The sequence below is a fragment of the Lactuca virosa genome, chromosome 1 (genome assembly GCF_052849685.1).
Source record: "Lactuca virosa cultivar CGN04683 chromosome 1, Lactuca_virosa_CGN04683_v6, whole genome shotgun sequence".
Classification (NCBI taxonomy): domain Eukaryota; kingdom Viridiplantae; phylum Streptophyta; class Magnoliopsida; order Asterales; family Asteraceae; genus Lactuca; species Lactuca virosa.
In genome coordinates, this window is record NC_136426.1 from 137723554 (window position 1) to 137734552 (window position 10999).

General features: G+C 30.5%; 1 protein-coding gene across 1 annotated transcript; it reads right to left on the reverse strand.

The window, feature by feature from the left end:
* Window positions 1-1156: 1156 nt before the first annotated feature.
* On the reverse strand, window positions 1157-6178 carry LOC145106821 (aspartate--tRNA ligase 2, cytoplasmic-like). The gene is made up of 11 exons (XM_079043752.1): window positions 6078-6178; window positions 4509-5005; window positions 4267-4377; window positions 3846-3959; window positions 3273-3563; window positions 3101-3211; window positions 2615-2668; window positions 2415-2494; window positions 2207-2322; window positions 1981-2095; window positions 1157-1560 (listed from the first exon to the last, which is right to left on the reverse strand). The coding sequence occupies exons 2-11, from the start codon at window positions 4983-4985 to the stop codon at window positions 1434-1436; spliced, it is 1596 nt and encodes a 531-aa protein (XP_078899878.1). The 5' UTR covers window positions 4986-5005; window positions 6078-6178; the 3' UTR covers window positions 1157-1433.
* Between the last annotated feature and the right edge of the window lie 4821 nt (window positions 6179-10999).

The window sequence follows — 10999 nt, forward strand, 5'->3', positions numbered from 1 at the left end:
GCACGTGATATTCACATAAGAAATACAATATGCAAAACAGTGTAAATCCACTCAAATTGAATATCATAAAGCCTCGTCTATTAAAAAAAGATGTATAATATTGATGATAATTTCATTAAACACCACAAGAAACAAACCCACTGATCGATGATAATTCCATAAAATTTAGAAAACAACCATAGACTATTTTTTTTTGGAGTTTTGTTTGTACCTTTGCCGAAAGTGATGACAGAACAGTGGGACGCCGGTGGAGCAAGCTGACAATAGCGACGAATGGGACGGCGGTGGAACAATCCGGCGACAATTGGCGGTCGTGGAGGCTAGAGATGGCAGAATCTTTTGTGGGAATTGAATTGCCGTACGTGGAGCCGTTCGTCTAATACTTAGGTAGGGTTTTTTTTAGACTATTTGTGGGAAGGGGGTAAAGTGTAAAATATAAAAAAGGGTAAATTTGTCAATTTATAAAAATTTGTTGTGGATGGCCAAAAATTGTTGTGTACGAATCAGCTCCCATAGTAAAACCTTTGGAGGTTTTTTTGTTTAAACTTAAATTTTATTTTTGGAAGATTCCACATAAAATTAGGATTTAATCCTTTAATTTCTATGATTACTTTGGTTGATATCTCAAGTTAGTTTTAAAGGACAAATCTTTACCAAGTTTGTTGTAAATATTTCAAGCTAATGAGCCAAAAAAATGCTAGTCTTTTGTATCACAAGCATGCTATTTAGCTAGATCATTAAAGTAAAAACATTTCTAATGTTGGACAGCATGACACGTCATCACATCATCTACATGAGTACATATAAAGATTTATATTCTATAGGTTAAGAAATAAATAAAAGTGTTGTACCTATTTATAAACCTTGAAAAGGTATATGGATAGTGGAGATAGGTTTATAAATGAGGTCCAACATTCACAATCGCCTATCTTGATTGAAATTCAAGACTTGCATGTGGCTAGTAACCTTAAAACTTTTATAAAACTACCAAGGTGCTAGAGAAGTAAAAAAACATTAAAAAGTGGAAATCATTTCAGAGTAACTTGAAATCTAATTTTATGAAAACTCATTAACATTTCAATAAGTCATTTCATCAAACACCTAGTGAGGAAAATATCTTGAGTTAAAATACCAACTATGGATAATGGATGGTTAAACAAGTTTGATAAGGACATATAACTAATTATAGCTTGAACAAGTCAAATCCTACTTATGGACATAGAATAGTCATGAACCTACAATTTACTTTCTTTGGTAGTGGTTGTATCTAGACAAATTAGCATGACTCGATAGAGGGCGCAATGCTGATAAAAAGTCAAAAAAATCCATATCGCTAAAGAAAAGAAAAAAAAGATTAACAATACTGTCAAAAATATATAACTGATTTTGCTGAACATATATACCAAAAAGATCCATCACTAAAGAATGTAAAATTACGGTTCTAGCCTTCGAGGGTCGCGTGGGAAAAGTGAGACTTTGCGTATGTTGTCAAGGCCACAGAAGAGCATCACAACACGTTCCAATCCAACTCCAAACCCACCATGTGGTGGCGCACCATACCTTCAACAAATGCCACAACATATAGTTATCATAAACAGCATATCACGAGGGTAAATTTGTAAAAGGTTAAGACTTAATAAGAATAGACTCAATTCTCTTGACTTTCTCTCGTAAGTCATTTTTGGTCAATTAAAAAAATGCAAGAGACAGCAAAGATAATTTCATTGATTTGTTAAACAAATGCCACAACATAGTTGATTAGTTATCAAGAAAAAGCATACGAGGGAAAATTTGTAAAAAGTCAAGACATAATTGGGTAAAATTTCAAAGTTGTGATGCGTTATAAAAAAAATTGGAATACAAAGTTGTAATAAAAAGATATGAAAGCAAGATGCTACAACACAATAAAGAAAACAGAAGTGCAATGCTCTAATAAAAAGAAATGGAAGTAGGATGCTACAATAGACAAAGAACATATACCTAAACGAATCGATGTATGATGATATGGTTTTGATATCAATCCCACATGCTCTTGCACGTGCCTCCAGAAGTTCAGGTATGTGCACACGTTGAGACCCTGAAATTATCTCCTCCCCTGAATAGAAGAAAAACATATGGAACTTCAGATTAAGATTTATATATTTACCCCTAAAAGCTCGACATTATCATAATGTACAAAGGTTTTTAGGGCTACTTTCAACATGACCTCTAATAAAAACATCAAATGAGTTGCTATATAATTCGTTATCTGGACAAGGCATTGTATAGGAAGGTCGAACTGCAAGAGGGTAGCGGTGTAGTATATAGAATTCAGTTCCATACCTACAAAGATAAGAGTAAGAAAAACCTCTTCAGGGGCAAAATTGGAAGAAAAAAATATCGGGTATGTTAATAGTTTGAGAATTTCAACGTACTTTTCCAAAACCAGTTTTCCTAATGTTCTTTCTGATTCTGTGTTAAGGTCTCCAAGTGGATCTACCTCCATGCCAGCCTCCTATTCAATCATACTTTGAAATTGAAATTAAAAAATAAATAAATAAATAAATAAAAATCAAAAAAACTAAAACTATATATCACAAGCCTGATTAGTAAGAAATATTATATTTTTACAAACCTTTAGCATTTGAACCCCTTCTTCGAATGTAAGCCGCAAGGTTTTAGGCAAATACTGCACATATAAGATTAAATAAAAAAGTATTTTGTTGTTATTTTTAATATACGAAATCATAATCAAATTGAAATCATGAAATGCTTAAAAAGATTCTTGTGATTTAAAATTTCTACTTAAGGAATGAAAGTTATCAAAATGAAAGGAATCAAATAATATTTATATTAATGAGAATTTTATAAACAAATGACTTATTTTAAAAATTTTCACTCTGTTCCATCACGAGGTAATTACCTAAGGAAAGAAAGTTAGCAAAATGGAAGAAATCAAATTCTTCCGAAATGGTAAATTCCATTCCATACGATATAATAAACAACTTTTTTTTTCATTCCAATGGAAATGAATTGTTTCCGTTCCTTCTTTGATTATGTCGTACCAAACACTACCCAAATATGTTATAATATAAAGGAAAAATGAAGGAATTTGAATTACTTTTAAAGGCGTGAAAGGATATTGCTTCTTAATAGCTTCTAGATCTTCCTGGCATCTTTCATTCAACTTGTTAAACATATTAACAAAAACGTAGTCCACGATATCCATCACCTAAAAAAAACTCCATTAAAAACATACACTGTAAATTCACTACATCGTTCAGAAATCATACCTCGGAATAATGCTCTTTTATCTCCATTTCGAAATCAAGACCTGTGAATTCACACAGGTGTCTATGGGTATTAGAATCTTCAGCTCTAAAAACGGGACCCACAATAAAAACACGTCCAAGATCACCACAAATTGCCATCTGTTTGTGAAGCTGGGGTGACTGTGCAAGACATGCAGGTTGTTTATAGTAATCCAGTTTAAAAACAGCTGCACCACCTTCACTTGTGCCCGCAATTATCTTTGGAGTTGGGATCTGTCTAAAACCTTTCTTACCTAGAAACTTCCCAAATAACTGCACAAATTCATAGTTTTCGTTAACATATACATAAGGTATGTTACTATGTTTCCTTTCTACGCTGAATAAAAATATAAAATGACAATTTAATCCTTGGAATCCGAAAAATAAAATCTCACAATGTTCAACAATAAGAACGTAAGAGAAGACGAGGTGAAATAAGAATAACTGCAAACATCTCTTAACTCATTAAGCCAAGTTGTTTTTATTTACTTAGCCCACATTACAGATTAAGTGATTAACCCATTAATTAAGTCAAAAAAAAAAAGGATGTGATACCTTTAACACTTGGTGCTGCACGGTGATAATCGCTTGATTTGCTGGCGTTCTCAAGTCCAAAATCCTGTGGTTGAGACGGGTATCCTGATTAACACGCACACGTTGTGTTCCATCCTGCAAAATTATAAATTTATATGAAGGGGACAAGTTCATTGGTGGAAGTTGTGTAAGTTTAGAGGCTATATGCAATAAGTAGCAATGTACTTTTTTCTTATTAGACCATCATACATTGGAAAAAAAAATGATTAGAATTATAATGAAATGGCACAAGTTATATATCAGGTTTTCATGTGTGTACAAATGATGCAATAATAACAAACGAAAGTACAACTATAGTAAAAAAAAAATGGAAAGCATATTGCTATAATTAATTCGTGCATTAACCAAACTCATATCAATTATCAATTATCAATTATCATACCTCCAAAGCCTTTTCAATTTCAACATCACTTCTGGAAGCATCTTCAATATTTATAGGAAGCACAGCCGCAGCCCTGTCTACACAATGGATCTTCCGAACTTGAACTTCAACCTACAAAATGACAAATACAAAATTAAATTTTCCTTAAAACTTCACATGTCATATAATTAATCTAGTTTTCAAACATTCAAAATACCACTAGTGTATCTATAAATAAATCACAAAGAAACAAAGAAACTAACCTGCTGAGAGGGAGCTTCGATGGGCTTAAGGGGGGAAGTAACCACTCCTTCAATATCAACAAAACATTCGTTGCTAATACCAGCAGCATACTTAACCATTTCAGGACTAACAACTTCAGAAGCTAGAGTTAACACACACTGGACAGTGTACCCACCTTCTCTAACAGTCAAAAACACCATTTTTCCAAGCGGCTTATTCTTATGGACTCGACCCCGTATTAGCACCGTGTGGCCTATGAGCTCCTGAGTAAGTGATTTGACCGGGGTCCACACGCGACTTGAAACCGCCTTTGACTGAATATCTTCAAAAGGAATGTCCCCATAGTTGGCGGCAAGAGGGTCAGGTACACCGGCAGCAACACCGGAGGTGGCGGCGGCGATTTCCTGCCGCCGCCTAAGTTTTTCTGCCTTGGCGGCTTCTTTTTTTGCAGCCTTTTTGCTGGTCTTTTGTGATGGTTGTTGCTGCTGTGGTTCCATTATATAGGTTTGCTGAGTTCCTGTCCAATCATATAATTAGACAATCATTAGATTTAATGATATTATTATTATAAGTTTGAAAAATGTAACAACTAAATCAGAAGGCAAAAAGCACATGAAAAGCTACTACTACTTGGGAACCATACTAAGTACTCAACAAATTAACACCACTTTGAAATCTAAACAAGAAATAAGAATGCACTAGTGGTGAATCCAGGATTGAAACTCACTTGTGTCCAGCTTATAAAATTAACGTTTCCAAAATTTAATTATCTTTTCGAGTATTTATAATTCAGAAACTTATAATATACAAAAACAAATTTATAATACGATGAACTTATAATTATTTAAAATGTGTGCATTCACAAAACAATTTTTTTTCATAATATAGAACTTGTTGAATGTTAAAAACTATAATTATAATTAGATCTTCTATAAATCAATAATATCAAACTTGAAACAGCAACAAATCAACAATCGACTCAAAAAGAGTAAAGACTAGCAAATAAAGTAATAAAACAAGTCAGGTGAATATCTAAAACTCAAGTTATAGATAACACAATAACATAAAAAAGTGAAAGTGTAGAGGAGGATTCAGAAAGTATGCTGATCAATAAAGCATGAAAAGCAAAGAACACAGTAGAAAGTCATAAAGCACAGTCAATATTTCACAAATAACAAACAATTAAACAAATAAATCAATTACACATATCTCATTATATATCTATCATATCGTGTATGAGATTGAACGTTAAAGAGCGGTAGAAACTCACTTACAGAGTGAAGAAGTGGAGGAAGAGTCGCAGAATGAACAGGTATGAACAAAAATATAGTCGTATTAACATTCAAAATCTAATATCAAGTTTTCTTCATAAAATAAATCGTTATCAGCCCAAACAAGAAAGTATTTCGATCGAAGCAATTCTAGAACCACAATTTTGATGCTTCAAGCCCAACGAATCTTGTAATTAATGAATTCAACAAGAAGAGAACCTCAGAATATGAATATGGAATTAGTAGCTAACATCACCACATTCTCAGGTTACAAAGTTTAGTCCTACATTAATACAGAGAAAAAGATAGGGAAATCACCGTCTCTTCTGCAGATGAAAGCTGCGTCGACCACCAAAGCAGAGCAGCAGAGTATTGTCGTTGAAGATGATGCGTAGAAGATACGTATACGTGATGGTGTATATAATGTTGAAAGGGTAAATAAATATAATTATTAGTAATCAGTAAATTTCTCCCTAAGTCTCTCCATTTTGGGAGGAAAGCTATGAAAAGGATTTTTTTCTTTCTCAAAAAAAATTAATAATAATAATAATAATAAAGAACATTATTTTTTATATTTTCTTTCCTATAAAGAACGGACGTATCTCAGGCTCCTCCTATACTTATAGTTTTCTTACGTTAAAAGTTTGGGGTTTACTTCGGTTTAAAGTTTGTTCTTTATAATGGCGAATCTAGAACAAAATATCATGTGGTTCCTAAATTAAGTGGAGCCGATAAAAAAAAATCAGCAACACTTGTGAAGGGGTCGGGTTGGGTCGGATCGTATACGATTTAATGAAATATAACTGAAAAAACCGATCAGGCACCACCAATTAAAATTTTAAAAAACCGACTAAAGTATAATTGAAAAAACCGAACGATTTAATGAAAAACTAGTTGATTATTAGTGCATTTATACCTTATTGTTTGATAAAAACTATATATTATATTTAACCCTATATATTTAAAAGCACAAATGCCCCATATAACTTATTTTTTTCTCCTCTTAAAATGGTTTTTTAAGAAATTTTTTTAAAAACAAACTCAAAGTAGGTCTTTTATTTTTTCTAAGGTGGTTCCTAATTTTTGTGGTATATATATTATAAATGAAATTCAAATCTTAGGTAGGTCCTAAGACCTACCTTCATGCATGTTAAATACGCCCTTGTCTTTACCTTTAAAATTTTACATTGATACCACAAGTATATTATGATAATAAATATAACTATAGATTTAATTGACTATGCAAGAAAGATATAATTTAAAATGTTTTTATTCAAATTTGATATCATTTTAAACGATATGATTCAAAATAATATGATTTAGAGCATATAACCATTTGCTCTGTATTCAACTTGTTTCATAACATATTAAAAAACATGATATCAACAAAAAGTTATGTAACACATGATATAATCAAAGTATACAACTATTTGCATCATGACATATTTATAAGTGAAGATCCAAAATTTGTTTGAAAATCAAAACTTGTTTATGAATAATAAATTATGTGAAAATTTTAACTTAATTAAAATTATATTATTCAAAACATATGATTCAAAATCGGATGATTCAAAACTGATATGATTAAAAATGATAGATATGATTTAAAATTATATGTTTAAAAATGTTATGATCCAAAATAATACGATTTCAATAATATGATTAAAGTTATAAAAAGTTATTTTCAAGATTATGATGTATGATTCAAAACGATATGGTCCAAAATTTAATGATCTAAGGTGTTATGATACAAAATGTAATGATTCAAAATGTTATGATCCAAATTATATAATTCAAAAGGTTAGGATCTAAAATGGTATGATTTTAATTATATAATTCAAGTTATAAAGATTTGTTTCCAAAAATCTAATATATGATTGGAAAAAATTATGATACAAAAACTTTGTGACACATAAACTACATCTCAACCCAACTTTGTATGGACAATCGGAACCACCCTTGCGTCGATCAATATTACAACTAGATTGTTTCCATTTACAACATATGATTAGTTGGAGAAATACAAAAAAGAAAAGAAATAGTAAGAAAAAAATAAAAATATATATAAACATAAAAAAAAAACTAGCAAGATTACATAATATCACTAGCTAGACATGTAAAGATCGGCAAGGAAAGTTATAAGAAATATAAAGATATTATACAAGAAAAGTTAAAAAAAAAATAATAATAATAATAATAATAATAAGATAGTTGGTTATTAGTAAAATAATTGCAAAAATTTTCCAAAAGACATTAAATTTTAAAAAATTCATTTGCGAAATTAAACAGAAATAAAGTGGTGGATTTCAAACACCCACTCTTCAACTTTGTAATGACACGTTATCACTATGTTGAAGGTTGTGATGATGTTTTTGCATATCAAAATTTGGTGTCTCATGCACCACATAAGCATTTGTCATTCTTACCAATATTTGTTTATAAGTAGAGTGTGGCGTTGTTCTTGCTTATGAACTTGTTTAAAAAAAAAAAGTTAACATTTATGTTTTATATATCACAAGACAACAATTGTACATATTATATAATATGGAAATATATATAAAGTATTTAAATATTTAAATAAAATGAAATAAATAAGAAAATTGATAATATATATATATATATATATATATATATATATATATATATATATATATATATATATATATATATAATTTTTAAAAAGGAAAATAGTCACGATTTCAAGTAAACCATTCTGATTCAACCTTTTGTTTTAGAAGAGTTGAAGTAAAAGATAAATATTAAAAGAGTGGATCTAAATGCACCTATTTGTTATTGTATTTTCGTTTTGATGGTAATGTTTGTTGTTTTTCATTGTATTTTATTGTTTTTCTCTTTTTTTACCTTTTTATTTGGAACGGCTGAATTTTATAAAGAAGCAAAAAGCCTTAGCAATAAGCTAAAGACGAAATTGAACAATTACATTATAATGTTCAAAATGGGGTTTAGACATAAATGTCACGGAATAGAAAATTTATGCTTCTGATGTACCATCCAATTAAAAGAAAAAACAACAATATCATCAAATAACTTATCTTGTCTAGATCTCGATTGATCAAAAACACATTTATTTCTGAACTTTCATATGAACCACCAATTCATGTAGTTAATAGCTTCCAAGATCGTCTTCCTATTCATATTTAAATGAACAGCCTCCAAGAACAAAGACAACACATCCACTGAATTTAACGAAGATAAATCTAGATCACACCACTGACTGAGTGTGGTTGAATCAAATCTTTTGCAACCATACAATCAAGAAAAAGATGATTAACACTCTCCACTTGATCCATGCAAATAGGACAGAGAGAATCGAGAACATCAATACCTCTAAAGATTAAGTTATCTTTAGTATGTAGACGATTAAGAGGAGCTCTCCAATTAAAAATATTCACTTTGATCGGCACCAATCTATTACATCTAGTTTCACCCGTACCATGAGGTAACACTATGTGTCCATGTCATAAATTACTTCACGTGTATCTTTCACCGAAAATTTAACATTATTAATCAAATTCCACAGCTAAGAATCTTAGAGTCTCGAAATTGAATATTATCAATTAACTCTACCATGGCAAAAAATTAAGCACTTTGAGCACCTCCTCTCGTATCATACCTCGACTCCAATGCCAATTATTACCCTTAGAATATTTGTTTTTTACCTTTTATTGTACTTTACTATTAGTAGTAGTATTAGATTATTAGTATTATTGTTGGTGTTATTAGACAAAATTACATAAATGGTCTCTGTGATTTATCAAAAATCACAAATTCAATCTTTGCTAAAAAAAATTGATGAATATGGTCCTTATGGTTTTCAAAACTTGAATGAATGGTCATTCTTGCTAACACTTTTAGTTTTCATCAGTTAGTGTGGGTGTAATTTGTTTAGGGAGTAAGGACTGAGTTTGTGATCATAAGTAAACTATAAAAACCATTTGTGTACTTTTTTTATATTTTATGTTTATAAGTTTGTGACTTTTCCACTCATTTACTTTTTAAAATGTCACTTTGACCATTCATTTTAAACTTTATAAAATATTATTTTCACCCCTTCATTTTCTAAATTTTCATGTTTATCCCCCGTGGTATATATAATTTGATTTTCCATCCAAAATAGAGGTAATATCTCTCTAGTTTATCTTAAATAAACATCTTTTCTTTTTTCATAAGGATGCAATTGAAGTTTAAGGTTGGTTTTCTCGACCAAGGACGTCCAAGTTTTTTTTTTTTTTTTGAAAGTTTTGCTTCTCAAAATCCATTTGTTTGAAAGTTTTACTTCTAAATTTTCATGTTTATCCCTGTGGTATATATAATTTGATTTTACTCCAAAATAGAGATAATATCACTCTATTTTATCTTTAAATAAAAATCTTTTAATTTGATTTAGGGTTGGTTTTCTCGACCAAGGTCGTCCAAGTTTTTGTTTTTGAAAGTTTTGCTTCTCAAAATCTATTTGTTTTAGAGCTCAATAATATATATATATATATATATATATATATATATATATATATATATATATATATATATATATATAACTTGAGCTTACCAAACATATGTGGAAAAATACCCGATGAGGATCCCCGTTGGGATGGGATTTTGATTGTTTTTTATTACCCGATGTGGATGCAAATGGGGGCGGGGATATGGTTATGGGGATGGAAAATGAGATCCCTAGTATATCCGTCCTTGTTGCCATCTCTAATAGTTTCTCATCCGACAGAGCTTAATGGTTATTTGGTCATTGTGTTCCATCTCGTTCATTGAATAGATCAAGATATGATCACAAAACAATTAAGACAAGGTTTACAAATCCAATTCATAAGATCCATGAATTGGTCCACAACAATTGTCAAGCCAAACGAAATCACAAAAAGTTCAACTCTAATAACAGGTTTTAGTTCACTTTGAAAATTAAAATACTCCACCGTGGTGACAGTTGACAATAGGCATCACCTAGGGGTAGAGTCATTCCTAAGTAAGTGGAATTCTATCCATAACTGTGTCATTGCACATATAGCATTATACATGTCATTCGTTGCAGTTTTACATATTGTTGGATTATGTTAGGCTTGAGATTTTGTTAATCATTTAGCATACAAAACTTTTGTTAGCATACAAAACTCATATACATGTTACAAAAGCAATTATTTTTAGTATGTATAGCTCCATACATACTAAGTTTTTCTGTCATGAGATTCCAATTGGAGTTCAAGTAAACA

Excerpts from the sequence above, each read along its gene's own strand:
- LOC145106821 (XM_079043752.1), bottom strand. The coding sequence starts at position 4,985 with ATGGAACCACAGCAGCAACAACCATCACAAAAGACCAGCAAAAAGGCT. Across the intron at positions 3,960-4,266 it reads AAATTGAAAAGGCTTTGGAG|GATGGAACACAACGTGTGCG; the intron begins GTATGATAATTG and ends ATAATTTTGCAG. Across the intron at positions 2,096-2,206 it reads ATTTGATGTTTTTATTAGAG|GGGAGGAGATAATTTCAGGG; the intron begins GTCATGTTGAAA and ends TCTTCTATTCAG.